The 26,360-nt window shown below is 58.6% G+C and overlaps 1 protein-coding gene across 4 annotated transcripts; it reads right to left on the reverse strand.

Annotated features, from left to right (window-relative positions):
* Window positions 1-838: 838 nt before the first annotated feature.
* On the reverse strand, window positions 839-24,900 carry RIPOR1 (RHO family interacting cell polarization regulator 1). Of its 4 annotated transcripts, none has more exons than XM_045818642.1 (22): window positions 24,750-24,900; window positions 8,847-8,973; window positions 8,576-8,728; window positions 8,332-8,410; window positions 7,621-7,644; window positions 7,472-7,525; window positions 7,175-7,327; window positions 7,010-7,073; window positions 6,875-6,918; window positions 6,671-6,796; window positions 6,132-6,280; window positions 5,928-6,057; window positions 4,303-5,847; window positions 4,097-4,218; window positions 3,150-3,282; window positions 2,783-2,918; window positions 2,498-2,659; window positions 2,073-2,231; window positions 1,743-1,939; window positions 1,569-1,652; window positions 1,385-1,475; window positions 839-1,258 (listed from the first exon to the last, which is right to left on the reverse strand). In XM_045818642.1, the coding sequence occupies exons 2-22, from the start codon at window positions 8,948-8,950 to the stop codon at window positions 1,161-1,163; spliced, it is 3,807 nt and encodes a 1,268-aa protein (XP_045674598.1). In that variant the 5' UTR covers window positions 8,951-8,973; window positions 24,750-24,900; the 3' UTR covers window positions 839-1,160. The 4 variants fall into 4 exon arrangements, with proteins under 4 accessions (XP_045674598.1, XP_045674599.1, XP_045674597.1 ...); XM_045818643.1 differs by lacking the exon at window positions 24,750-24,900 and adding an exon at window positions 16,669-16,811; XM_045818641.1 differs by lacking the exon at window positions 24,750-24,900 and adding an exon at window positions 9,806-9,863 and having other exon boundaries at window positions 4,097-4,215.
* Between the last annotated feature and the right edge of the window lie 1,460 nt (window positions 24,901-26,360).

Genomic DNA, 26,360 nt, shown 5'->3' on the forward strand with positions numbered 1-26,360 from the left:
TGCCTCTGGGTGGGCCTCCCTTAGGCCCTCCATAGAACAGGCCTGCCATCCTGAAATCCCGCCCCACCTTCCAGTTCCTCCCATGCAACTCAGCTTTCTGTAGCTAACACGCTTAATGTTCCAGGCAGCTCTGGGGGGAGACGAACCTTCTCCCTGGAGCCCTGCTTCCTAAAGCAAAACAGGTCAACCGGCTGTGGGGGCCACAGGGTTCAGTCAGGTTGTTATTACAGAGAGGAGGCGGCTCTGGGAGTGGAGGGACTTGCTGTGCAGGGTCAGAGGGAAGCCACCTGGGGCTCCTGCCTCCCAGGCCCTAGCTCTTCCTTTCCCTGAGGATCTCCTCTCTCCTAGTACCCAGGCCTCAAGGAGCTTCTTGTGCTCAGCTGCCAGTGCTAAAGGGAAGACCTAGAAGCCTGGCATTCTCTGAAGGGGTTCTGCTGCCCCCTGGTGGCAAGAAGCTCCAGCCTTCACCACGCCTTTTTTCCTCCCTGCTTCTTCCTCTTTAACTCTTGGCGGCAGGGTGCTAGCTGTTAGGGACCCATTCCCGGGACTCGCCCCCTTTAGGCCTTCTCCAGACCAACTCCACACGTTGGCTCCAGCCTGAGCCCCCAGCCTCCAGGCCCAGGGCACGCCCAGCCAGCAGGCTGAGCCTCCTCAGCAACATGCCACCACCCTTTTCCTCTGCCCTCTCCGAGCCTCTGGGCTCTCTCCCACCCAGATTTCCAGGGCAAAAGCACATGCCATCGTCACAGTTGGGAGTGTGGGCACACTGGTGTCAGGAAGGGCCACAGCCAAAGGGTGCTGGAGCCCCAGGGTCAGGAGTGCACTAGGCCAGCCCATGTAGGAAAGGCATTTTGGTTTTTTTATTTTCTGTAAAACTCTGTAAATAAAATACAAAACCAAGGGATGCGGTGGGGCAGAGGCGGGATGGCCAGGCCCGGAGCATTGATTCGTGGCAAGAGTGCTGAGCTGAGGCTGGGAGGCACTTGACTGCAGGCACTGACTCTACCCACCCCAAGGGCAACAGAAGAATATATTAGGATTTTCACTGATAGGAATCTGTGGGGGAGGGGTGTCTGGAGCCAGCCCTCACCCTCCCTGCCAGTGCCTGGTGAGCCCTGAAAGTGGGGGAAGGGGGCACTGGGAGCCGGTGGGTGGGGAGTTTAGAATGCCGTGCTGGCCATGCTGCCAGGCCCGAAGATCCGGGGCAGGGCGTCCAGTGACTCCTCTAGCCGGCGATGGGCAGACTGTCCCTCTTCCCCTGTAACGGTTAAGGATGGGGTCGGGAGTAGTGTTAGCCCCCACCCTGGTCCATCCGCCCTTGACCCCATCTAACTCCCATCAGCCAAAATGTCCCAGGACTGTACTTCCCATCCCCCAGCCTCACCACACTGTTGCAGGCTCTGCCGAGCAGCTTCCCTCACGACTTCTGTGTCCGTTTGGCACAGGTACACCAGGGGCTCGATGCCCTCGGAAGCCTACCAGAGGAGCAGCATTGAGGTGGGCCCACTGGAGCAGGTGGTGAAAGCCCAGGGCCCAGGGCTGGGGGGCGGGAGGGTGGGAGGGATCACCTTGATGCAGCCTAGGGCCAGGCAGCCAGCCACTCTCATCTGCACGTCCTCATCCTCGAGTTGGTCCAGGAAGCAGAGTAGGGCCTGGGTAAGGGTGTGATGGCTGACTTAGTCAGACACTGGGACCCTGGGACCCGAGCCTTTGCCTTCAGGGGAGTCCTGCCCAACTCTCACCCTTTCCCGGAAGTCAGGGCCCAGCGACAGGCTCCGGAGCTGGGTGCTGACAGCGGCCATGACCTTGTTGTTGCCATGGACAAGCAGGGAGCTGAGGGCCCGAAGCCCGTCCCTTCGCAGCCGCCCCTCAGGCGCCAACCTTAGAGCCTTGAGCACAATAGCCTGGTCGTCTGAGTTCAGGCTCTGCACCAGTAGCACTGAAAGAAAGAGGGGGCTTGGAACAGTGTGGCAGGACAAGGAGCTCCTTCTGCACGCTCACGTCATCAGCCATACCATACGGCCCACCCTTGGGGTCAGGCCACTTAGTGATGGGGAGGGGCACTGCCTTACCCTCCTCAGCGGTCTCAGTCACATAGGCCTCCATAGATGGGCTGTGCAAGGTTTCCACGTAACTCCAGAACTGGAAGACAGTGAGCTGCTCCCCAGGGCCCGGCTGGGGCCTTCTGGGCAGCTTCTGCCCCAGCACTTCCTCCAGGAACTTGACACACACTGTGGGAAGCGGTGCCACCGGCCTCAGGGTTTGGATGGACCCAGGCCCTCAGAGGGAAGAGTGTTCCCACCCCAGGCTCAGGTCCAGGGGTCCCTGTCCACACCCTACCCCACTGGATCCTCTTGCACCAAGGCACAAGCCTTTGCTATTTCTTCCCAGTGCTCAGCTCAGCATGTCTGTGTGGGCTAACCTGGCTTTCCCTACAGTCCCATCACTGGGGATCTGAGAAGGGAGGGCAGAGGGGGCAAGCAGGCAGCCCACTCACCAGCCTCAGCTAAGCCTGGCTGTCGCAGGGAGAGACGGGCACCATACTGATTGCAGAAGGTGAGCAGCACCTGCTTAACAGGGCAGATGAAGGGGCTAAGTCCCTCTGTGCACTGGTCCCAGAAGGTCAGAAAGCCAGGCCGAGAGGCCGAGAACTGCACCACTGTGAAGAGATGCAGGAAACCATCAGCAACAGAGCAGGCAGGTGGGCAGATAAGGACAGGTGAGGTAGAGCAAGGAAGGAGCTTCAGGGCAGACACCAAGCCAGAGCCCACAGGACCTTTACCTTCCTGGGCAGAGGTAACAGGGACTTCCCATCGCCTGCTAAGCTCGCATACTGCCTCGAGCACTCGTGCCTCCCGTAGCAGCCGCTCCAGGGCCCATGCCTCCTGGCAGCGCAGGGGCCCAAATGTGCCCAGTTTCTGGAGAATAGGCATGGCCAAGTAGCTCAGACCTCAAGGTACAGCTTGAGGGTGGAGCCCAGGGACTACAAGTCCCAGCATGCATTAGGAGAGATTGGAGGGAACCAGAGTGGGGGAGTAAGAGACAGATGCCAGGGACCTGGGCTTTGGGGCATGGAACTCACAGGTGTGGAGGGCTCCCTGGGGTAAAAGGCTATAAAGGGAGGGTGGTGGGAATGCCCCTAGCCTCACCAGCAGGAGGCGGCTGCAGTAGTACAGGTGCTGGACCAAGGCAGTGTCCAGAGCTGGACACTCTGTGCTGAGTGGGCGGGCACTGGGTGAGTTGAGGCTCTCCTCAGCCCCGGGCTCCAGGCTGCTTGGGAGCCTGAGAGAAAATTGGGGTCAACCACCTTAGGAGCAGGCATTACTATCTGGTCACCAGTGTATTTTTATTAAGTTCCCCCATCCCTGAAGGGAATAACAGACAATGCAGACAACAGACAATGGGTACGTTCACGGGAAACTTCTAGGAGAAAGGGCTGGGACCCACAGGTGGTGGCTGGGGTCTTCGGAGTCCATCTGCCCTGTGCAACATCCAGCTAGCACGGCTGGGACTGCCTGGCAGAGACGGGTGGGGACGGGGTTGCAGGGGACGGGGTTGCAGGTGGGATAGTCTACAAAATGTGGAGCGCAAGGGGTTGTGGCCCAAGGGGCTCAGGGCACCGACAGGGCTGTGACCTGGGCAGCAGCAGAGGGAGGCGGGGCCGGGCATGACCCTCAGCTGGGAGTTGGCAAAGGCCACTCCGGGACACAGAGCCGAGGGGCCGGGCTGTACGGGACAAACAGGGTTGATGCTGGGGGCCCAGGGGGAACGAAAGGGCTCGTGAGCTGATGCGGACTGGTGAGGGAAGCAGACACTGCAAGGACAACGAGGAGGAGGAGGGTGGTGGTCAGAAACACTGGGGATACAGATGATACAGATGGCGTTAGAAGCATGGACATCCAGGACACATGAGGAGTACACGGATGCACCCACGAGCAGGTCCTCCCCTCCTGTCCACTTCCAGTCTTGCCACATTCCTCGTGAGCTTCACTCGGCCCCACCTTACCTGTTCCCCTTTCTTGCCTTACTCCTTTACCTGCCCCCCCTCCTCACCTCTTCCTCCTCACCTAGCCCCATCTCACTTAGCCCCTGTCACCTGTCTCCAGGACCATCACTGGTTTCATCTTCATCCTCGTTGAGGAAGCTGAAGCTCTCCAGCGCATGCTCCACCGTGATACTAAGACTGGAGGCCCGGCTCCGGGTCAGGCCTTGTCTCTGCTGGGGTTGTGAAGGGAGTCAGCACTGCTGCGGCTGCCTGGCCGCCCTTCCTGCGCTGTCACAGCCCCGCCCAGCCCTCCTTACCATGAGCAGACTCTCCAGCCGGATCACCTCCTGCTCCAGGCCCTGTAGCTCCGGGAACTGGCCGCGATAGTCATCCAGGGCAGCCATTAGGGCCCTCAGTGCCTCTTCCAGCCTCCTGTCCCCAGCCCCTCCAGCTGCTCCTGGAACTGGGGGGGCCTGAGTAGCCATGGCCATGCTAACATTGTCTGAATGCTGGGGCACGGGGGCTAAGGGTGAGGAGGGGGAACTTGGGCTCTGAAGGGTGGGCCCTAGGGACTCTGGGGAAGGGCTTGTAAGGGGTTCCAAATTAGAGCAGGCAGGACTTGGGTAGGAGGTATTTGGGGCTGCCTGAGTGCAGGGCATGGAGGCTGGGTGGTTACAGGACAGTGGGTCAGTGCCTGGGAGGTTGGGGTCTGTGTGTGCAGAGGGGTTGGGGAGCGTGGCAAGGTCTAGAGGAGTGGAAGGGCTTACAGTTGTAAGAGTGGGGCTTGTGACAGGGTGGGTGGGGCTTCTGGTGGTTTGGACCTGGCCTTTAGCATTGGGGATTGGATTTATAGTGATGTGAGTGGTCATCCTGGCTTTGTGAGTAGGGCTGGTGGTGGTGTGGATGGGGTCTGTGGTACAGGTGGGGCTTGCAGTAGTGTGGGTGGGGCTTGTAGTAGGTGGGGCGGGGCCCTGGGCACTTGGCATAGGGCCTGGTGTAGCTTGGGCAGAGAGCAAAGGCTTGACAGTGGGGCTTGTGACAGTACTTGTCAGGTTTGTGACAGTGTGGCTGGAGCTTACGGTCTGGACTGGGCTTGTAGTGTTGGGAGTAGGACCCGCAGTAGTGAGGGTAGAAAGCACTGGCCCCTGGGTGGGAGTTGTGGTTTGGCCTGGGCCCATGGCACTGGGGGGAGGGCCTGTAGCAGTGAGGGTAGAGGGCTTGGACTTGTGGGCAGAGTCTGTGGCAGTGTGCGTGAGGCTTGCAGCACTGCTGGAAGGGCTTACAGTACTACAGGTGGGGCTTGTAGTGGTGTGAGTGGGACCTGGTAGTTCAGGAGAGCTAGCGTCTGTGACCTTGTGAAGTGAGTTTAAATGTACAGAGGGGGCAGGGTCTGTAGACATGTGGGCAGGGCCTCTTGCACTGACAGTGGAGCTTGTGACAGAAGAATCAGGGTCCAGGACAGCAGGGGCAGGACCAGGTCGCTCCCCATGGATGGGATTTGGGTGTGCAGGTGGGTTAGGCCCCTGGCTTTCTAGGACCTCAGCCTCTGCTGAAGCCTCTGCCAAGGCGGCATCTACACTGGCCTCACTGATGTGGCTCAGAGTCCGGCTGTAGGGCGCGTGCCCATTGGCCAGGGCTGGCGCCATGGCTCCCTCCTCATCTGTGGGCCCAGAGGTGGGGGTCTCGGGCCTACGGAAGGCAACTTGGATGGGCAGAAGCTCAGGCTGCTGCACCAGGGGCCTGGGGGCTGAGGAGTGGCGGGCAGTGCCCGAGAGCTGAGGACTGGAGGAATCATCTGAAGATTCGGACGACAGGGACCATGCCGTCCCATTCTCTAGCTCCTCCTGCCGTTTCAGCATGTTCTGGGAGAGAGGAATCGGCATTTCAGGACCGCCCTCAGGCCCCAGGGGGTGGTGGGGCCTGAGCCCGGGCTGTGACTCACATAGAAGGCCTGCTCCCTAAGCGAGGGTGTGTCTGGGGGGCTCTGGCTATAGGTGGAGAAGCGCTTGGTGACTGTGGAGGCCTTGTTGACAGTCGAAGCAGCCGAGGGCTGGTCATCCTTATCGAAGGGGCTGGGGAGGAGACAGGCTGTTAGCAGATGCCTCTGGCCCCTGGCCCTGTCCCCAAGCTCCTCCACCCCAACAACCTCCACGTGACTTCCAGGCTGAGCTTGATGGTGCCGAGGTCATTGATGTCCACAGCCACAATCTGGGGCAGAGCGGCAAACAAGTTCTTGGTCTCGCAGGAGACGCTGCCTACAACCACATGGTTGGCCAGGCCCTTCAGCTCTGTCACCTACGGCCAAGAACACATCATGGGGTCACAAGAGTATAGGAATCATGAGATCGTGGAAGATCAAAGGTCTGAATTTGCACAGAGGTTCCAAAACAGTCACAGGGTCATGAGGAGGTTGCAGGGACTGGAGTTTTGGGGGTAATGGAGCTATGGAGGCTTGAAATACCCTAGAAGCACAGTGACCATGGCGGTCTAAGTTTGTAGAATCACTGAGCTGATGGGGCTTACAGCCTCATAAGGGTTTAGGCACAAGGTCGGAAGGTCATGAGGAAATCACAGGGTCATGAAGTCATGGGATCCCACATTCCCAGGGCCATGGAGCCAGGAGGGGGTCACGGGGTCAGGGAGTCACAAGATCATGTGTCCTGCGGTCCTGGGCAGAGGCATCACCTTGATGGACAGGAATTCCGTGAGCAGAGGAAGAAAGACCGTTTCCTCACTGTCCCACACCTGCTTTCCACTACCCTCAATGCGGCCCCGTAGTTTCCAGCGCTGACGCCCATATTTCATGTAGATCTAGGGGAACAAGCAGGATGAGGCAGCTCTTGGCGTTGTGACCCTGCCATTCCAGCCCTTCCCTGTACATCCTCATACCTCGTACTGATCACCCGCACACAGCCGGGCGAAGCCAGCCAGCCCTGGGAGTGGAGGAAAAGAAGAGCCGTGCTGAGGGCGGGGGCTCAGGCACACGCACTACCCCACCCCCGCATCTGCCCCAGCACTCAGTACCTTTCATCCGGAGATGGAACTCGCCCAGCTGTGCCTCCAGCTCACTCTCCAGCAGACACATGCTCTGGGAGGGACGGGCACGGACAGGACGGGGTCAAAAACCAGGCCCCACTCATCAGCTCTGCCACACCCTGAGCCTGCGCCTCATGGGCACCCATCCCTCACCTCTGTGTACTCTCGGTGTCCCCGCGTGGCCTCGGCCAGGCTGTCCCGGGCCTCACGGCTCCCTGGGGACCCGGTGCTGTAGGCACGGACCATGTTATAGGCACCATCCCGGAGACGCCGCTGGACACAGTATGCCTCGTATAGCTCGTCGATCTGGGCGGGTGAGTGGGGCGGCAGTGAGGGGATGGAGACTCACGACAGGGGTCACAAACCTGGAGCCAAACATCTGCCCCATGTCCCTAAGGTGCCCAATCCCGCAGCCCCCACCGCACGCACACGCGCACGCTGCATCCGTACCTTGCTGGCATGGAACTCCAGCCGTCGCAGGAAGCGTTCAATGGACTTGACTTGCTGGGGGAGAAGTGCGTCAGGTGGAGCCTGAGGCCCAGGGCCCTTCACCCTCCCCATGAGCCAACCTCTTCCGACACTGGTCTCTACACACTCACCTTGTCTAGGTCATACAGGAAGCCCTGCAGGGGAAAAAGAGAAGGGGCACTTAGGAGGCATGGGAAGTATTCCAGCAGACCCCCCTTGCTCCTCTCCACAGCCTTCCACCCCCTCACACCACAGTCCACAGCCACTCCAGTCAAAGCAGGGATAGACCCACAAGCCTGGCCTTTGGTGGGTACTAGTGACATAGATGTGGTTCCCAAGACCCCTCCAGTCCCCCTCCCCACACCTCTTCCCTGAGGTCCCTCCCCGAGCCCACTCCTTTCCTGCAACTCTGCATCCCCTTGGAAGAGAGCTCTGTGCCTCATGCGTGGTTCCCTCTGCCAGGAAACTCCCATTCATCCGTCAAGACCCAGCAGAAGCGTTTCCTCCTTTGGGAAGCCTGGGCTGTTGCTCCCCAGGAAGAACCATGGCTCTCCCTCAGTGCCACTACAATATAATCTCCCGCTGGTCATGTCTGTGGGGGTCCACCCACCCCACTGGAAGCTCCCACAGGCAAGCGCTGGGTCCCAGGCAGAACGTGTGCACAGCCTGAGGAATGGAGGGGTAGAAACCTCCCCAGCCCTTCCCGACATCCCCTCTCCTAGTCACACCTGGACTAAGTCACATCAAGAAAACAGCCTTGATGTCACCCAGGGTTGGCCCTACCCAGCTCCCAACCCCCCAAGGGCAAAAAGCATTAGTAATACAGGGCATCCTTTACTTACCAGGCGGGAATTTCTCTTGGATTCCCTTATCTGCCCTTGGAGTTTCTCCTGCTCCAGCTGGTGTACTTCCAAATAGGCCCTGGGAAAAGGGGTGACAAGAATTAGCTTACGTCCACAGACTCCTGTTGCCAAGGATACAGACCGTGAGGAGAGGGTGTGAGATCGGGGAAAGTTCTCACTAGCAGAAAGAGGATGGGGCTAGGGGAGGGATCCTGGGACAGAGCGTTGGGAGGCAGCTGCTTACGTCAGGCCCCGCTTGAGAGCAGCGTACACCAAGTCCAGCCGCTCTGGCTTCGGCACCTTGGGGGCCGGGTGTGCCACGGCAAACATCCTGGACACTCGGGAGAGCGCTGGGGGCTTCCGTGGGGGCCCTGGGGGACTGAAGGCCGCGAAGCTCCTGAAGAAGACGCTGCACTCAGAAAGGGCCAAGAAGGAGTCCCCCAAACCCTCACTGCACACACAGCTCCAACCCAGCCAGACACTCGTGACCCCATCAGCCCCCGTGTTCTGCGTACCTGGGCCCCCGCTCGTGGCTGCCGAGGACGCCTGCGAAGGACTGGCTCCTACTGACCCGGGCGCTGAGCAGGCGGCGCTGCGGCCGCACCGACAGGGACATCATGGAATGAGTCCGCGCGGGGCTCCCTGGGGGTGGCGAGGGCGGGTATCCAGCGCCAGTCGGGCCCTCGAAGCCCCCTCCCCGCGGCCCATCCTCCGTATCTTAGTCCCGCCGGACACGGCCTGACGCCGGCAGTCCCACAACACCGCCAGCCACGGCGCTAATGACAGGACTGCCGCGGGCGTCTCGGCCTCGGACTCAGCGTGGCCTCGGTTCGGCCCCCACTTCCTGCAGAGGTGCTGGCTCCGCCTGCCGCCTGGGGCAGGAAGGGGGGTCGCGCGGGGACCCTCCTCCAGCTGGGAAGGGGCAGGAAAGAGGCGGGGCGCGCGAAGAATGTGCGGAAGCGCCTGTTTACCCGGGGGCGGGGCAGGCTCCCCAGACCTGCCCCTGGTCTCCCCCCCCCACCCAAAGTGGATCAGGAGCCCCGGCCCGCACCCTGCGAGGCCGCTGGAGGTCACCTGGCAGGCGGGGTGCGCGCTTTGAGCCCAGTGGAGCTGCCCGTCGTCGAGGCCCCGCCAGCGCGAGTTTGGCGCCCGGGACCCCCCGTTCCGGGTAAGCTGCTCCCTCCCAGCCCCCACCAGTTCCCAGGCGCCGGGACGCCTGAACCCTCCCGGCGCTGAGAGCCGGGGGATTCCCAGAGTGGGGGGCAGTGCCGAGAAGTGCCCCGCCCCCTCCATTTTCCTGCAACTCGGACCTGGAAACTGAGTCACAAACAGACCCTTTAGCCCTTAGCGGGATGAGATCTTCCGCAGACCCCCACCCTGCTCCGGAGAAACACGCGCCGCTGGCCCCCAGAATCCCGCCCGCACTCCCTGGAGACTGCCCCGGAGGCTTCGCAGCCCCAGGGCCGGGTCCTACCTTTCTTCTTGGAGTTCATGGTGGGTCCGGGACAGCTCCCCACGCCCCCCCCCCGCGCTTGCCCCCCCGCCGTGTCCCCACCGGCCCAGGGCCGCTCGGTGCCCGCCTGGCTGGGCTCCGCGCTCGCTCCCAGCGACTCTGGCTTAGGCTTCAGCTCCTCCCGGCGCCGCCCCCCGCCCAGTTCCTGCCGCCTGACTCAGCCCGCCGGGATGGGGCGGGACGGGACGGGACGGGAGGACCTCGGGGGCACCAGGGCTTCGGCCTGCCCCGCCCCTGGGAGGGGTGACTGGGGGTTCCCTCGGAGAAGGGACTGACGGGGGTCTTCTGGGCTGGGATCGGGAGTGTGGGTAAAGGGAGTTGAGCCGTGAATATGGAGGGAATAAAGAGAATGAGAACAGAGTAGGGGGTTCACAGGGTGGCTGTTGAGGGGTGCTGGAAAAGGGCTGAACACACAGAGGGCTCAGAGTTGGGGATAGGAGTGCGAAGACAAGAGATTGCGCGCTGAGAGGAGGGGCTAGCCCGTGTAGGGCGTAGAGTCAGGCGCTGAGCGCGAGGGGTCCGAGAGGCTGAGAAAGTGAAGGAGCTAAAAGCGTGGCGCTATTCTGTGTTGCTGCCCGGAGTAGGAAGCAAAGAATTGGGTACAGCCGCATGCACCCCGCCCACCCCCAGCTACACCCACAGAGGGGGTACTCCATCGGGGCATTGTCCCTCCCCCACAGGTCCCCGGGAAGAGAACCCGCTGCTCAACCAGGGCCTCCCCTCTAAGAGAAGCTGCATCCTGCGGTGGAGTCCCATCTTTCTGGTCTCCAGCTCTCTGGGGCTATATCCTCTTAGTGCCAGCCCTTGCCTGCCCCCAGCATCTCTTCCTTGAATATCCCTTGCCTGCCTCCAGCCAGGAGAAAGGCCACCGTGCCTAGGGTTCACTGAGCATCCCATGCCTTTGGAGGCGCTGAGGGCCCTCCCACCCCCTAAACACTCCTGCTTCTTGATGCTCAATTCTGTTGCATTGGGCTGCCTTTCTCCCCATGAGGCTGGGGTGGACCCAGGGGTCCACATTTCCAACAAGCCCACCAACCCCCTATAGATTCAGAGGCCAGATGTTCAAGGACCCCAGTTTGGAAAATGCCACCCTCTTGCCTTGAAAGCTGGGTGCTGTGCACCCTACACCAGCAAGTAAGCATGCAGTGGATGCCTGCCCAACACTGGCCTCTCTCCATCCTTCAGCCAACACCCCCCACCCAGAGGACACAACAGTCTTATCACTTGGCTCTGGAATATTCCTTTCCTAAATCACAACCACACTGACTACAACCTTGAGGCTCTCTCCATCACCTCCACCTCACCTGCCTTCTACCTGAGACCTCATTTATGCCACTATTCACTGAGTGATAGCGCTGAGCACTCTCCCCGTCTCCCCACCCGGGACCCACCACCAGACTCCGGGGAAGAGGACCCACATGCTTGCAGCATGTGCCAGCCACTGGAGATTGCACAGAGCTCACCATCCGCCTCTGCTTCCTTTCTCCCTGCCAGCTCCCTCCTGCCTTCTCTTCCCTACCTTCCCGCACACCCTCCTCCCCAGCCTGAATCCACAGCCCTGACTCTGTCAACTTGCCTGCAGCTAATGTGCCCAGCACTCTGTGCTTCTCTCCTACCTGGCGGAAATCAGCCCCGGGCTACCCAACTCCCTGTCTTCTCTGCACCTGCACGCAGGCTGGCAGGAGCCGCCAGAGGTCTTACTTAGCCCAGGAGCTGAGCTGGAACGACAGAGCAATTCTCAGCCTAAGCCAGGCTCTTGTTTCCCACTGGGGAAATCCTAGTCATCTCTCTCCCTTCTCACAGGAAATGAGTGTTTCAGACTTTCTCCACCAGCCTCAAACCAGCACAAGCCTCTCCCACACAGAAGAATGAAGGCAACCCTGGAAACTACTCAGATGCCCATCAGTTGATAATGGAATGCTCTAAAGCAAAAAGAATGAACGTACAACCACATGCAACAATATGGATGAATCTTACAGACGTGATGTGATGTGGCGTGAAAGAAGTAAAACTACGAGAGAGGATATGTATGATTCTTTTGATGCGAAGTTCAAAAACAGGCAAAACTCTCTACGGTGATAGAAATCAGAGTAGCAGTTACCCTTGGGAACAGTGACTGGAAGGGGACACAAGGGGGCTTCCAGGGTGGTGGCGATTTCTATTTCTTTTTTTTAAGATTTTATTTATTTATTTTTAGAGAGGGAAGGGAGGGAGAAAGAGAGAGAGAAACATCAATGTGTGGTTGCTGGGGGCTGTGGCCTGCAACCCAGGCATGTGCCCTGACTAGGAATCGAACCTGCGATGCTTTGGTTCACAGCCCACACTCAATCCACTGAGCTATGCCAGCCAGGGCGTGATGTTCTATTTCTTAATCTGGGTCCTAGTCCCTAACCCTATAGGGCTGTATTCCCTCGTGAAGATGTATCAAGTGGTACTACTGAGGACACATACCCTTTCTGTATGGGTATTATATTTTCAATATAAGGTAAATAAATAGCTACAAAAAGAAACGAGCCCCTCCCGTGTCTCTTTCTGCCGATCCCACCCCTCACCCCCTTTCAGAGCCAACTTTCTGGAAGAGATGTGTGCTTCCATTTCCTCTCCACGCCCACCCACTCCTCTTCCCATCCCGGACCGCCTTCTGCACCCCCCACACCCCCGACGGTCTGGACGAGGTCACCAGTGTCCCCCTGCTGCTGAGCCCAGTGTCCACTGTTTAGTCCTTATCCTGCTGGATCTCACAAAGCTTTTCATTTTGTGGCTCTCTTCCTCTTCCTTAGGCCCTTCCTTCCCTTGCATTTCAAAAGGCAACGTGACCTTGCTTTGCCACCTATCTCCTTGGCTGCACATCTTATTTTTCCCACAGAGGACCTTCCTGTCCTCAAGTGGGGCTCATTCTCCCCGCTCTTGGGCTGTGTGCACCTCCCACAGTTCAATGTCATCCAAATGTCGCCAGCATCCTTGTCCAAATGGCTATTCTGAGCACCAGGCCTGTATATCCAGCTGTGCGCCCGCTGCCTCCCGGAGCCGAATGACAGTGCAGGGCCGGCTATCAGGGATGCGCTGATTTGGGAGTCCCCAGACGGAATTCCCCACTTTCCTCCCCAAACTGGACTCTCCCGAGTCTCACCCTCTCCACAACAGCCCACCCGCCATCTATCTGTTTACTCATTTCTAGGAGAGAAAAACCGGGAGTCATCCTGGATGCCACAGGCTCTGTTACCCTCCACCTCCACCGAGCCACCCACTCCTGCCACCTCTGGATCCTGCCCCCTGTCCTCCACCTGCACGGGTAAGACTCAGGTCCAAGCTGTCACCAACTCACCTCGAACCCCACCGTAGCTTCCTGATGGACTCCGTGTCTCCACTGCTACCCACAATGGCCCATTCTTTATTCAAGAACAATATTGCTTCTCTTAAAATTCCAGTCACCTGACAATGCCCCAAACTGCTTTACTGAGTGCTTTCTATGGACTGGACACTGGGCTTAATTAACAAACATCGTTTCATTTAATTCTGGCAACAACCCTACAGGGGCAAGTCCCATCAGCCCTGTTTCACAGATGAGAAACCTGAGCTAACTGGCTGTGTGACCTTGAGCAAGGCATCCCTTCGCCCTTTCGTTCCTCAGGCCCACATCTGTTAAACGAGGGTAATACTAACAGTAATGGCAACAGCAACTGTCCCACAGGGCTGTTGGACCAGTGAAATGAGACACTTCCCTCTAAAGGGAGGATCTGGGGAAGGGAGAATCGTGTGTGGGGTATGGAAGTTGGGGTGGACACACTCGCTCTGTAAGCACACAACCAATGTTAACTCCTGTTGTTAACATGTATTCATCTGCCCAATATTACAGCTGGTAAATGGCAGTGCCAGGATTCGAACCCAGGAGGCCAGCCCCAGGACTCTCAATCTTCAGTGTCCCTCAAGTCTGACTCTTATGAAACATCCATGGGTAACCTCCTGCCCCAAAGATAAACGTCCGGACTCTCTGACATGCCCCACAAGACTGCCCCTTCCTCCCAGGCCCCTGCCGCCCCGCGGTCTTTCTGTTCCAGCTCTGAGACCCTCTCTCAGTGCGTGTCAGGCTCTTCCGCATCTGAGCAGCAGCCCCCATTGCTCCTATACCCTCTTCTGACTACTGTCACCCTGACCAGCTCCCTCTCCTTTTTCAAGTCTTATACCCCATGACTTCTTCTTCCAGGAAGTCTGCCTAGGGTTGGTTTCCCCTTTCGGGCCTCTCATAGCTTCCTCCCTCTCATCCTTGAGGCCACATAACTAGGTTGCCAGTTCTCCTTTAGGGTCTGTCTTCCACCCAGGCAGTGAACTCTAGGGGCTGGAGCCCGCCTGGCTCCCTGTTGCACCCTCTGGACACACACCAGGGCGATGAAGGAGGTGGGGAGCAGAGTACGTGTGGGGGGCTGAGTGGCCCCGGGCTGCCCAGACCCAGGAACAGCAGAGGCTGAGCTGCTGGAGGGGTCGAGTTCAAGTCTGGTCCACTCTAACTTTCCTACCCCACATATAAGTTTCCTTGTCCCTTCCCCACTTCCTGATTGTATCAGCAAGTCAGGTTTTGCTCCCTGGAGACAAGGCAAGGTGGGGGTCCCCTGGAATTCTGGAACTGAGTGGGTTCACTGAACTCAGAGTAAGCTGACTGTCCCATCAATTTTCTTTCTCTGACTGGGGTTTTGCTCCCACCAACCCCCCAGTCCCACGGGGACCAGGATGTGTTACTGGTGGCCCAGACTCCTCCCAAATGACCTTCAGAATATCCATCTGAGCGAGCATTTCACAGAGTGGATAGGCAGGATGTCCCCTGCTGCAGAGGAGGGAAAGAACTGAACCCCTTGAATCCACCTGAACTGGGGTAGGGGGCTGGCTGTTAAGAACCAGTGGACTCTCTGGACTCTGAAGCCCTGAAGTCTGTTCTGGGCGTGTGAAAAGACCCAGGTCCCAAAGGTGACAGAGCCGGCCGGCAGGGCAGCCTCTTGGGGCAGCCCACAGTGGAACTCCAGCCACGTCATGGCTCCAGTCCTGCGGCCTCCAATATCCCCCCCCGCCAAACTGGTGCACTTTTGTGGGTCAGGAGGTCCCCCCAGCTGCACTGCCCAGCTCAGTGGTGTACCAAGCCAATGGCCTGGCTGGGAGTCCCAGTCCAGCTCCGCCCCGCTGCCCAGCGGCGGAGCCCCAGCCCCGACTGAGGTAAACAGAAGCTAAAAATAATCCGGGCAAGGGGGGCTGTAAGGGAGAATGGGGTCCCTCCTGAGCCTGCCCCTGTATCCATAGCAATGCCCCAAACCCGGTGGCTGACGTCATGCCAAGCTTCGGGAACCGGGAGGGAGGGGGGCGCTGCAGGACCCGGGACCCCCCACCCCGGAACCAGGCGGAGGCAGCCGGGTGGCCTCACTTCCTGCCGGCCCTCTCGCTGGTCAGCTGGTCACATTCCCCAACGGGCAGGCTTCATGCTGGAACCTAGTGGCCTCCCCTGGGCCAGGCCAGGGGCGTGAGTCCCAGCCTCTGCGAGGGGTTGCCTGACTCAGCCGCACCCCCCCCTGCCGGCTTTTCCACCCGGGAGGAACCATCCTGGCGCCCTTTGTGATCCTCCCACCCCCACTCAAGTCCAGGCCCCGCTCTCTGGCTGCTGCCCCACAGAATCCAGGACCAGAGTGAGGGCTGAAGTGGGCTCTAAGTCTTCCTGGAGTATTCTGTGCCTCACTCCCTAGTCTCATTCTCATCTCCCCCCGCCCCTCCCCCTCCATGACACGGAGGTGGACACTGCAGTGGCAAGATTTCAAATCTGGATCTAATTCCCACATCTCCTCAAATCAGCTGTGTGACCTTTAGGTCATTACTGAACCTCTCTGGGCCTGTTTCTGCATCTGACAGATTGTCATAACCTTCCTAAGAAGGCTGTGCCGGCGCTGAACCCTGCAGGCTCAGGGCCAGGCCCCACTGATGGTGCCCAAGGCACTGTTGTTGTTATATTAGACTGCACACAGTAGGTGCTCAGCCAGCCAGCCTAGTCACGCATTAGGAGCAACCCAGCAGAACTGGCCGGGAAGGGTCAGTCCCCAGAAGCTGCCTTCAGGCCTCATCGGGGAGAGGAGGAAACAGGGTGCTGAGACCCGACTTAGCCCTGGTGAGCAGCCCCTTCCCCAAACCAGTTCTGCAGGGCGTCCAGGTCTGGCTGCTTGCAGAGACCCCACACCAGCCTCCCATTTCCAGGGACCGGGTCTGTCCTCCCACCGCTCAGGAGCGATCCTCTCCGGCTTCAGAAGCACCAGGCTTGGGCGATGAGTCCGGCCCCCAGACCAGGCTCGGACACCACGGGCAGGGCCCCAAAGCGGCTTAGGCCGGCCGGTAGGGCCGAGAAGCTTAGCTCATCTCGGAGGCCGACTTGCGCCCATTGTCGACCCCTCCCCACTCCTAGTTCAGCTTCCCCAGCGTCGAAGGCAGCTAGGGCTCCCGGAAAGAGACCGTGCCAGGGCCCAGGCTGGCGCCAAGGGCCCGCCCTCAGGCCTGGCCCACTCCAGAGCCCCGGGGCACCGGCCGCCTGGGCCTTGCAGTGGGTTGAAAGGAGGCAGCGCCGGGCGCGGCAGGCCCGGAGGCGGCGGCTTTTGTGGGGCGAAGCTGTGTTTTCCGCGCGCAGAGAGAGGGGAGGAACAACACCGCGCGGCCGGGGTCCGGGTCCGAGGTGATTTGGACAGGGCCGCTGCCGGGACAACAGATCTCCCTACGGAGCGGCACTGGCGGGGTAGGCACCGGAACCGCCGCTCCAGCTCCCCTCCCGGCCCATGGCTCCCGGATACCGCGGGGACACTCACATGGCTGAGCTGGGCTACGCGGACCTCGAGCTCTCGGTGCGCTCCTCGCTGCCCGGCCTGGTCGCACCGCAGCTGCAGCTGCTGTCGCCGCCGCCGCCGGCGCCCGCCCCTCCCAGCACCCTGCCGCCCTGCAGTCCCGCTCCTCCCCCGGCCCTCTGGGCCCCACCCCCTGCGCTCCCGCAGCTCCAGCACCCCTGGAGGCGCCTACAGCTCGCTCCACCCTCTCGGGTAGCCGGGCAGCTGGCGCCCCCGGAGTCCACCAGCTTGCGGGTAGGCGGGACCCTGGAGGACGCTAGGGCGGCGGGAGCGCTCAGGATCGGAGGGTACAGCACGGCTTCCCGAGAACCAGTCGCCAAGGCAGTCCCCTTCCTTCCCACGCAGACCCCAAAACCGGGTTCGTCGGAGAGCCCGGCCTGCCGGTCCCCTGCTCAGATTCCGTAGCCTCTAGAGACCTTTCAGCGCCCCTCCCTCCAACCCCCTTCAGTGACCGCCTGAAACAGGTCCTGGAGCTGCCAGTGTTGGTTGGGTTGGGTTGGGTTGGAAGAAGGAATCAGGGCCAGTTCTGTTTCTGGGAGGGGAACAGGGAGGGAGGCCCGAATCCTAGTCCTCGAACCCCTTCTGAGTCCAGACGCGGCCTTTCAACCCTGATTTCCAGGCCAGCTTGGGATTCTCTCCTGTGGAGACAGGTTAGCCGTCCTGCCACCGCCTAGGCTCTTAGCCAGGCCATGCAGTCGCCACTCACTGGGTGTGATTTCTGCGAAGTCTTAGGTCTTGTTCTTAGCATGGATGAGTTATCTGGGCTTGGGACGCCTGTTGGCCATGGGGGCCGGAGCCCAGTTTTTTCCACTGAGAGGTCCGGAATGCTGACTGGCACTCCGCTAGAGTGGGTTGAAGTGGAGCTGAGAGCTGCCCCCACATTTCTGTCAAAGGGCCAGTTCCACTCCCCCACCCCTCCCCTCAATGAGACGCCACTGGCCCTCTTCAACCTTGAATGCTCTGGTCACCTTCAGAAGTAGCACGGACGTACCCAGAAGTGCTCTGAGGGCTTTGAGAGGCTCCTCAGTATACTCCCGAGAGGTTCCTGAATGTTTTCCTGAGAGGCTGGGGGAAGGGGCACAAAGGCCCGCAGGGCGCTAACACCCTGTCCCTCCCCAGGTCTTACCAGGCACAAGCCTAACCTCCTCCCTGCTCTCCAGCGCCCCCTCTTCATCTCCCCTGGCAGCATTCCCTTCTCTGTAGTCCTCAGGCCTGGGGACGGCTTCCCAGGCCTGAGTTCCTTCTTCCCCGCCCTCCCCCAGATATGATCCATCTCAGGGTTTCCATCCACCCCAAGCTGCCCTGTGCGCCTAGAGCCTTCTCCTGCTCCAGGGCTCCTGGGTGGCCCACCAGATCTCCTGACCCTCGCTGGAGGGACTCTTCTTCCTTCATCTGTACCCCTACAAAGCACTGCTGTCCCCCCAAGCTTGCACCTGAGCCGCATGCTGGACCTCTCCAGAGCCCTCAGAACTGACACGCGTTGTTGGTTCCTGCCCACCTCAGCCAGGCATCCTCCAACCACCTTGCCTGAAGAGAGCCTCTCCTCGTGGCCCTTGGCCCCCGTGTCCTGTGGACTCCTGCCCTTGTGTCACTCATCACCACCAGGTAGCATGCGTGCCCATACGTGCTCATGTGCCCAAACCCACCTCACTGTGGGTCTCTGAGCTCTGCGGAGGCGAGAGCCATGGTAGTCCTCATCACCACGTTTCTGGCTCATGGTGGGAGTTTAAGAAATAACAGGGCAGGGGAGAGTAATAGGGTGGGAAATGAGGACAACTATAATAGAACAACAATGGAAAAATTTTTTAAAAATGAACTGCACATCACCTAGAAAGAACAAAAAGCTCTGGCTGGTGTGGCTCAGTGGATTGAGCACTGGCTTGCAAACCAAAGGGTCGCCGGTTTGATTCCCAGTCAGGGCACATGCCTGGGTTTCAGGCCAGGTCCCTGGTGGGGAGCACGTGAGAGGCAACTACACGAGCACGTGAGAGGCAACTACACATTGATCTTTCTCTCCCTCCCTTCTCCTCTCTCTAAAAATAAATAAATAAAATCTTAAAAACAAACAAACAAACTATAAATCAGTTCATGCTGACCCCTGGCACCCTCAGGCTAAGTCCAGACTCTGGTGCGCCAGGACATCCGGCCACAACCACCTCAGTGCCTCATCCCCTCTTCTCCAGCCCGTCCTGCCGGCCTTTGCCTCTCTAGTCCCCCTGCACCAACCCACCTGCAGATCCCTGGACGTGGCCCTGCCCTCTGGCCTCTGCCTCCTTTCTCAGCCTCCCTTCTGCCTGGGGTCACGCTCTCCCTTATCTATTTGGGAAACAGCTCAGATGTCACCTCCTCCAAGAAACCCCTGTGCTCTGGCTTCCCACTCACTGCCCCCCCTTTTGTCTTTTGAATTTTTTTTTTAATTTTAGAGAGGGAGAGGAGAGGAGAGAGAGTGACATCGATTTGTTGCTTCACTTACTTATGCTTTCACTGGTTGATTTTTGTATGTGCCCTGACCAGGGATTGAACCCACAAACTTGGCATATCAGGACGATGCTCTAACTAACCGAGCTACCCGGCCAGGGCCCATTCACCCCTTCTAGGCATGCATCACTGCCTATTTTCCTTCTCCGTGACCAGGCCTGGCTCCCCAACCTGTGGCCACCAGGGCCAGGCATGGTGGGGCTATAGCGAGCAGACGGGACACTCCTTCACCTGGCCCTCTCCGCCTGTCCAGAGGCCTTGAGTGAGGGACAGCATCTGAGGGCCACAGGGTGCTGGAGGCCTTCATGGCCTCTCCCCAGCAACCAGTGAGCCAGGCGAGGAAGGACACAGCTGCAACCCATTTCACAGGACTGTCACCTGAGGCTCAGGGAAGGCAGAGTCTTTCTATGGTCCTGTCGTCCGAAAGGGGTGGTCTCCGAGCTCCTGCTAAGTGCACTGAGTCCTCAACAGTCGGGATCTGAGTCAGGAGTCATTCCCTGAGCATATGCCCTGCCCGGCGCTGGGCTGGGCGCTGGGGCAGACCTCCCATCCTCACCATTTCCACCTCGAGCAGTTCATATTCCTGCAGGGATAAGCTCTGGCCTCGGAAGAATTCCTCAGTAGATGGCAGAGGGTGGCGAGATCCACAGTGAACCTATGGCCCTCACTTACGGCACAGCTAGTTCTATTTTTGGAAGCACTGCAGTTCAAGTCCCAAATCCCAGAAAAATGGAGGCATCCCTCACCCCGCCCCACAGGCCCCATGGCTACAACCCTCTGGTATGCAACTGCCCCCCAGCTTTCTGTGAGGGGACGGAAGAAAGCCTGCCCCTGATGGCACCCGTGTCTTCGTGCCTCAGACCAAGTGTAGGGTTCATTGCCAGGTATTCAGCAAGCACTTAAGGAAGGTGCTGTGTGCTCCACCCTGGGGGGGTCAGTCATGGGGGGCCAGAAGTGAGGCCACCTAGTCGCTGCCCGAGGAGGCTCACTGTCGGTCAGGGCAGGTACATCTCGGAGTCTCTGCCCCTCCTCTGTCACCACTGCGAGTGTGTGCGTGGTCACGACTGTGCCTGTGTGCACATGTGTGGGTGTGAGAGAGAGTGTGCGCTGGTCAGGAAGGGCTTTGTAGGGAAGGGGCCCTTAACATGGCAAGTTGTTGGGGCTCCCTAGGCAGGCAGAGGAGCACGTTCTTGGAGGAGCATCTGGGGCAGAGAGTACAGCACAGTTCAAGGCCTCCCTTGCTGGCAGGAGCAAAAGTGTGATGTGGCCGGGGAACTGTGTGAGTTTGTGCCGGGGATGGGGCCAGTCATGAGAGGCCCTGGGAACTGGCTGAGGTGACGGGGAGTCTACCCTCGGTGATGGGGAGCCTGCGCTGTGAGCTGGGGAACTCTGTGGTCAGAGCTGTGCTTTGCAGGGGTCCCTCAGGCAGAGCACAGAGGGGGCAGGTAGGGGTCAAAAAGACGCTGCTGTCACTTTCCAGCCAAGGTCATGGTGGCCTTGGAGAGGGGGTGGAGAGGAGACGTTCGAGAGATGCTCGGAAAGCAGAACGGAGTGACTGATGGGATAGGGGGTCTGGAGGGGGGGCAGCCCACATGATGCCAGGGTTTGGGCCCTGGGTGATGGGGAGATGCTGGTGTTTCACAATGATGTGGGGAGGCCTAGAGGATCAAGTTAGGGGAAGGTGAAGTGGTCGGTTTGGGCAGGTGGCATGTGAAGAGTCTGGGGACTGTCCATCCAGGAGGAGGTGTCCAGAAGGCAGCTGGACGTGTGAGTAGGGGAAGAAGCTGGAGACAGCTTTTGGAGGGGACAATGGTCAACTGGCTCACCAAGAGGTAAGGGAGAGAGGGCCAAACGTGCCGTGCCCTGCTGGAGCGCTCTAGTGAGTGGTGGGGGCAGATGCAGGCTCAGGAGGGGTAAGCATGGGACTTGTGGGTGCGCCTGTACCTGCCGTCAGCCCCTGCCCACCTTCGGCCCAGCCTGGACCCTGCTTCCCACCGTGTGTACTGAGGGACAAGGGCCGGGATGCTGCCCCACGGTCAAGCCCTGCCTTCACCACTGTCACCTTGTGGCTCCTGGAGCCATTTCTATTCTTTGATGCTATAACCGCACCCATCCATTCACTCATTAAAATCGCAATTTTAAGAGGCACTTCGTCTCATTAATAACCAGCACAATGCACATGTAAACAGCCACAGGAGACACGCTTAGTTTTGGGCCTCTGAGATAGGCAGTGATGGACGTGACGTGTGAGTGAGCTCCCCCCCCAATAGAGTGGGAATTGAGTGTTTAAGAGCAGTATTTTCAGGATGTCAAGGGCAAACTCCCCTTTTACCCTTCAGTTCCATTTCAAGAAGTTCATTCCAAAGAGTTGTGGAGGCAAGAAAAGATCCGTTTAAGGCTTGTTTACTCAGGGATCAAGGGACGACCACCTCCAGCGGGAGACAGAGGGCTGCAGGGGGCTCGTGCATACCCTAAGATGCTCGCTGGGCACTGAAAATGGATGTCAAGCATGGGCTGAGCACCTACTATGTGCCTGGTGTCATTCTGCATGCCAGGGTCACAGAGGCAGGCCAGATGGGCAAGGTCTCTGCTCTTCAGGGGTTTCCACTCCGGCCGAAGGAGATGCGTTAGTAAGATGACTTCAGAGAGAGGAAGAGTCGTGGAGAAAATGAACCCGGTGATGTGCTGTGGAGTGACAGGGCTGAGGACCTACTTTGGTCAGGGTGGTCGGGGAAGGCCTCTTTGAGACAGTGCCGTCGTAGCCGAGAATAACAAGGAGGGAGCAGTCATTGAATAATCCAGATAAAGAGGGAGCAGCAGGGGCAGAGGGAGCAGCAGGGGCAGAGGGGGCAACAGGGGCAACACCTCAAAGGTAAGCCTGCTGAGTCTCAGGGGCTGCAGTAGAAAGGAAGGGGAGGTCTGAGAGGTGGCAGGGTCAGGCCAGGGAGGGCAGGGAGACAGGGTTTTAGACAGGGTTTTATTTATTTTTAGAGAAGGGGGAAGGGAGGGAGAAAGAGAGGTAGAGAAACATCAATGTGTGGTTGCTCTCACGTGCCCCCAACTGGGGACCTGGCCCACAACCCATATGTGTGCCCTGACTGGGAATCAAACTGGCGACCCTTTGGTTTGCAGGCCCGCACTCAATCCACCGAGCTACACCAGCCAGGGCGGAGACAGGGTTTTATATGTGAGTAGAGAAAGGCACTCAACACAGCAGACACAGAGCAGTGGTGATCATGCCAGAGCAGCTGGCTGGTCGGTAGCAGGAGTCTCCCCAGGTCAACCTGCATCCCTTGGCCCTGAGAGCTGTCAGGAGGCTCATCCCCGAGCCAGCAGTGGCTGTCACTTCTGGGCATTGTGATTTCACTCGGTTTTATTTTCTTCTTCATATTTACTTATACAAAAAAAATGGTTTGCAATGAACATGTTATCATTTTCAAAGACAACATAACTGTTGCTTATTCAGGCATTTCCAGGCCAGCCCCTGCAGCTGGTAGGTGTAAGTTTCTAGTTCAGAGTCGTCAGGCTCTACTGGTGACTTCCCTGGGGACTCTGCCCCGGGCTGGGCTGTGTTGTCCCTACCGGCCCTGCTGATCCAGCTTCAGCCTCCAGGGGGACCTGTGAGCAGGGCCGTGCTGGGGTGGGGTGTCTGTGTCCTGCCGGCTGGACCAGCCGTCCTTCCTTCCTTCCTGACTCCCTTCTCCTGAGGGACAAGTGGGAGGGACGCCTGTGCCTCTTTCAGATCATGGGATGAGCTGCTCCCCAGGGACCCTTTCAGGCGGAGGGGGTGGGGTGCCCCCTGACAAAGGCTGCAGTGTGCGTTGTACCGTCTATTTTTGAGTTCCTACTGCTAGGAACTGTTCTGACAGAGATTTGGAGGCCATCGTGGTGGGGAGAGTCCTAGCCACGGGCATCTGGTAATACCCTCCACCCATCTGACGGTGACCCTAGGCAGAGGACCCCCAAACTGACCCCATCCCTGGCCCAGTCAAGCCCAAGTACAACGTTGGTCTTTGGCGCCACCGTGTGGGGAGTATCCACACTGCAGTTACAGGCTTTACAAAATACCCCGGGCCAGCTCCAGGAGGTTCCCCTTGGCCCCAAGTAGTTTTTCCCTTAATGGACGATCCCTGAAGTGTGCCCTGCACAACCTGTTCAGCCCCGTGTGGTGCCTGCTCACACTCATACCCGATCTCAGATCATGGTCCTTGGGAACCCTGTCACCACCATTAAAACGTCCTCCACACTCTGCAGCCTCTTTGTCAACGAATGCTCCCTGACCCTCCAGTTCTGGGGCCTCCCATCCTTTGACTGTCCCAGGAGTGCGGGACAGAGAGGCAGACTAGCTCCCACTTCTGAAACTCCCTCTGGTTCCTCTGGCAGCTCCTCTTGGATTTCCAGCTGTTTCTCTGGCTCTCTTCATGCCCCTCGGTGGGCTACCTCGGGGTCTTGGGCCCCCTTCCCTCAACCTTGATATTTTTCTCCAGGCCATCTTGACAATTCCTGGGGCCTTGTTTCTATCCCCACGGGGATGCTTGAGACTCAGCCGCCTATCTCTCATTCCATTCCTGACTCAAGATGACCTTTGGAGCCCTGGCTGGCGTAGCTCAGTGGATTGAGCACAGGCTGCAAACCAAAGTGTTGCAGGTTTGATTCCCAGCCAGGGTACATGCCTGGGTTGCAGGCCATGACCCCCAGCAACCGCACATTGATGTTTCTCTCTCTCTCTCTATCTCCCTCCCTTCCCTCTCTAAAAATAAATAAATAAAATCTTTAAAAAAAAGATGACCCTTGGGCAACCCAAACTCATTGTGTCAAGTCGACCCTCGTCTCCTCTCCTAAGAAATGTTCCCCTTCCCAAGGCCTGATGTTAGTCTGGGTGGCCTTCCCCCTGAAACCCCATCAGCCACCAGGTCTGCCCCGTCCTCCCCAGCCCTGCCATCCCACCCTTGGCCAGGGTACCACCTGCACCTTCTGTCTGGCCCCTCACTGTCCCCAGTTTCAGCCGGCCCGGTCCATTCTCCACATGCAGCTGCATGGCCTCTGCGTATCCGACCCTGTCCCTTCTCAGGTTCCCCTCGGCCCTTCATCTCCGGCCAGTTCCTCCTCCGGAGGTCCTGGCTCCAGCCAGGCGGAACTTCTTTGTTCCCCGAATGCACCCTGCTTTCCCAAGCCGTCACATCTCTGCACAGGCTGTTCTGTGCATCTGTCCCCTGTTTCCTTCACCTGGCTAACTCCTGCCTGCCCTTTAGGTATCAGTTCAGACACCACTTCTGTGGGATACCTTTACTGGACCCCAGGCTCGGTCAGGTGCCTCTTCTTGGCTCTCACAATGACCCATGCTTCTTCCATCACAGCCTTTGTCTGCAGCCCCTTCTGAAAGGGCCAACGGCTCCTCAGGGTGCCGCACACCAAGGCCAGGTTCAGGTCGAGTCACTCTGTGCCTGATTCCCAATCTCAAAAGTCCTGGATCTCAAAAGTTATCGAGTGCAGAGAGAACCAGGCCATGCCTGCAGGTCACCACAGTGAGCCAGTGGCCAGGCTGGGGTGGGACCCAAGACTCTTACCTTCCCCTCCAGGGTTCACCTGTTGCCCTGGATGCCATGGTGAGCTGAGTCAGGATCCTTGAGAGCCACGAGGACCTGGACCAGCAGAGAGTTGGCAGGCTCTTGGCCTGGGGGGAAGGCGCCCATCAGCCCAGGCTCTTGAGAGCCCAGAGTACTGGTAGAAGCTTTCTCAGAGAGGGGACTGGTATGCAGGTGACTCAGGTCAGCACATTTGAGGAAAAGATTAATGAGATTACCTTCTCCCACAGAGCTTTGCAGTGGGAGTGTGGCCCAGATGTCATGCAGGGAGGGCCAGAATTCCTGAAGGGTGGTGGTGCCAGCTGTTAGGGTCCCCAGGCTAATTACCTCCAACGTCACGCAGAAGAGAATGTGCTGAGGTGGGACGTCCCCCACTCGGCCTCAGCTTCTCAGGGCACAGGTCTCTCCAGGACCTACCCGCTCCCCACCAGACTGAAGTCTGAAGACCACCATCTTGATATTCCCGTGGGCCTCAGCTCCCTCACCTGCTCCAGCGCCAGAGGACGCCAGCCCCTGAGATTGCTTCCTGGGGTCTCACCTTTGGGCCTTTGGCCTCGCTGTGCCCTCTGCCTGCTCCAGAGCTGGTCCTGGCTCATGTGCTCAGGGCGCTCAGTAAACACTGGTGAATTGAATCGCTCTGTAAATAAACAAAGTGCCAAACCCCCGCCTGACACTTAGGAGATCCGCCTCCCCAGATTCGCTAAGCAAACAAACAACTCGAAACATGAAACGAAACACGAGAGAAGAGAAAGGGCCCCTTCCATCTTTAACACGAAACACGAGAGAAGAGAAAGGGCCCCTTCCATCTTTCCCGGTGCCTCTGTTCCCAAAACTACACTCCTCTCACTTCTTTCAAACAGCCTTGCTTCCTCTGCTCCAGGCCTGAAATTTAGCCTGTCGTCCTTCTTCGTGTCTGGACAATCCTACCCTCGGTGTCAAGAAGCCCTCCAGGATCCCCACAGTGGCCGCACCCCCACCCCCATTCCTTGTCACTTAGCAAAATGCAATGACTCCCTTGAAGGACCAGGATCCACGGTGCCTCACTCACTACTCCACACCCACTGTCCACCCACCACAGGAACTTGAAGAATGCTCAATAAATATCTTAATATCTGCCAAATTATGAATGACTGCAGACCTTACAACACTGGGATATTTCTCCCTTTCTGAAGCGGCGTGGATACTTTTCTGAGTCACGGTCATCTCGGTTGGTTATTCCAAATTGCCCAAAGGCACAGGTCCTCCCCTGAGCTCCATCTGGCTCCTTGCTATTAATAGTCCTGTAGTCTTTCTCACTGCTATTTTCCTCCTCCAGTTCCCCCAAGACCACAGAGGCTTGACAGTTTCACACTAAAGCTGAGAACCTTCCCCAAGATTCTTCCTTGCTTATTTCCTGGAATCTGCTTTCCCTCGCTCTTGGCTTCTAGAGCCAGTGACTCACGTACTGAAGCAGGAGGCTCTTTCCCGCAGTGACTGCTCGGAGGAAATGTGAGAGGATCGGGCGACATCATCTTGCACCCCCACCCTGCTCTTATCTAAAATCCCGGGTGTGTTGTGTCTTGAGAGGATGTGAAATTGCTGGTTTTCCCCTTG

Source organism: Phyllostomus hastatus, unplaced genomic scaffold (genome assembly GCF_019186645.2).
Source record: "Phyllostomus hastatus isolate PE091 unplaced genomic scaffold, TTU_PhHast_1.1 phas_scaffold_345, whole genome shotgun sequence".
NCBI lineage: Eukaryota > Metazoa > Chordata > Mammalia > Chiroptera > Phyllostomidae > Phyllostomus > Phyllostomus hastatus.

What these genes read in the sequence shown, in the direction of transcription:
- RIPOR1 (XM_045818640.1), bottom strand. An exon ending in GCTCTCAAGCGGGGCCTGAC is followed by an intron (nt 8,411 to 8,575) that starts GTAAGCAGCTGC and finishes CCCTTTTCCCAG; the next exon opens with GGCCTATTTGGAAGTACACC. An exon ending in TGTTACCTCTGCCCAGGAAG is followed by an intron (nt 2,660 to 2,782) that starts GTAAAGGTCCTG and finishes ATCTCTTCACAG; the next exon opens with TGGTGCAGTTCTCGGCCTCT.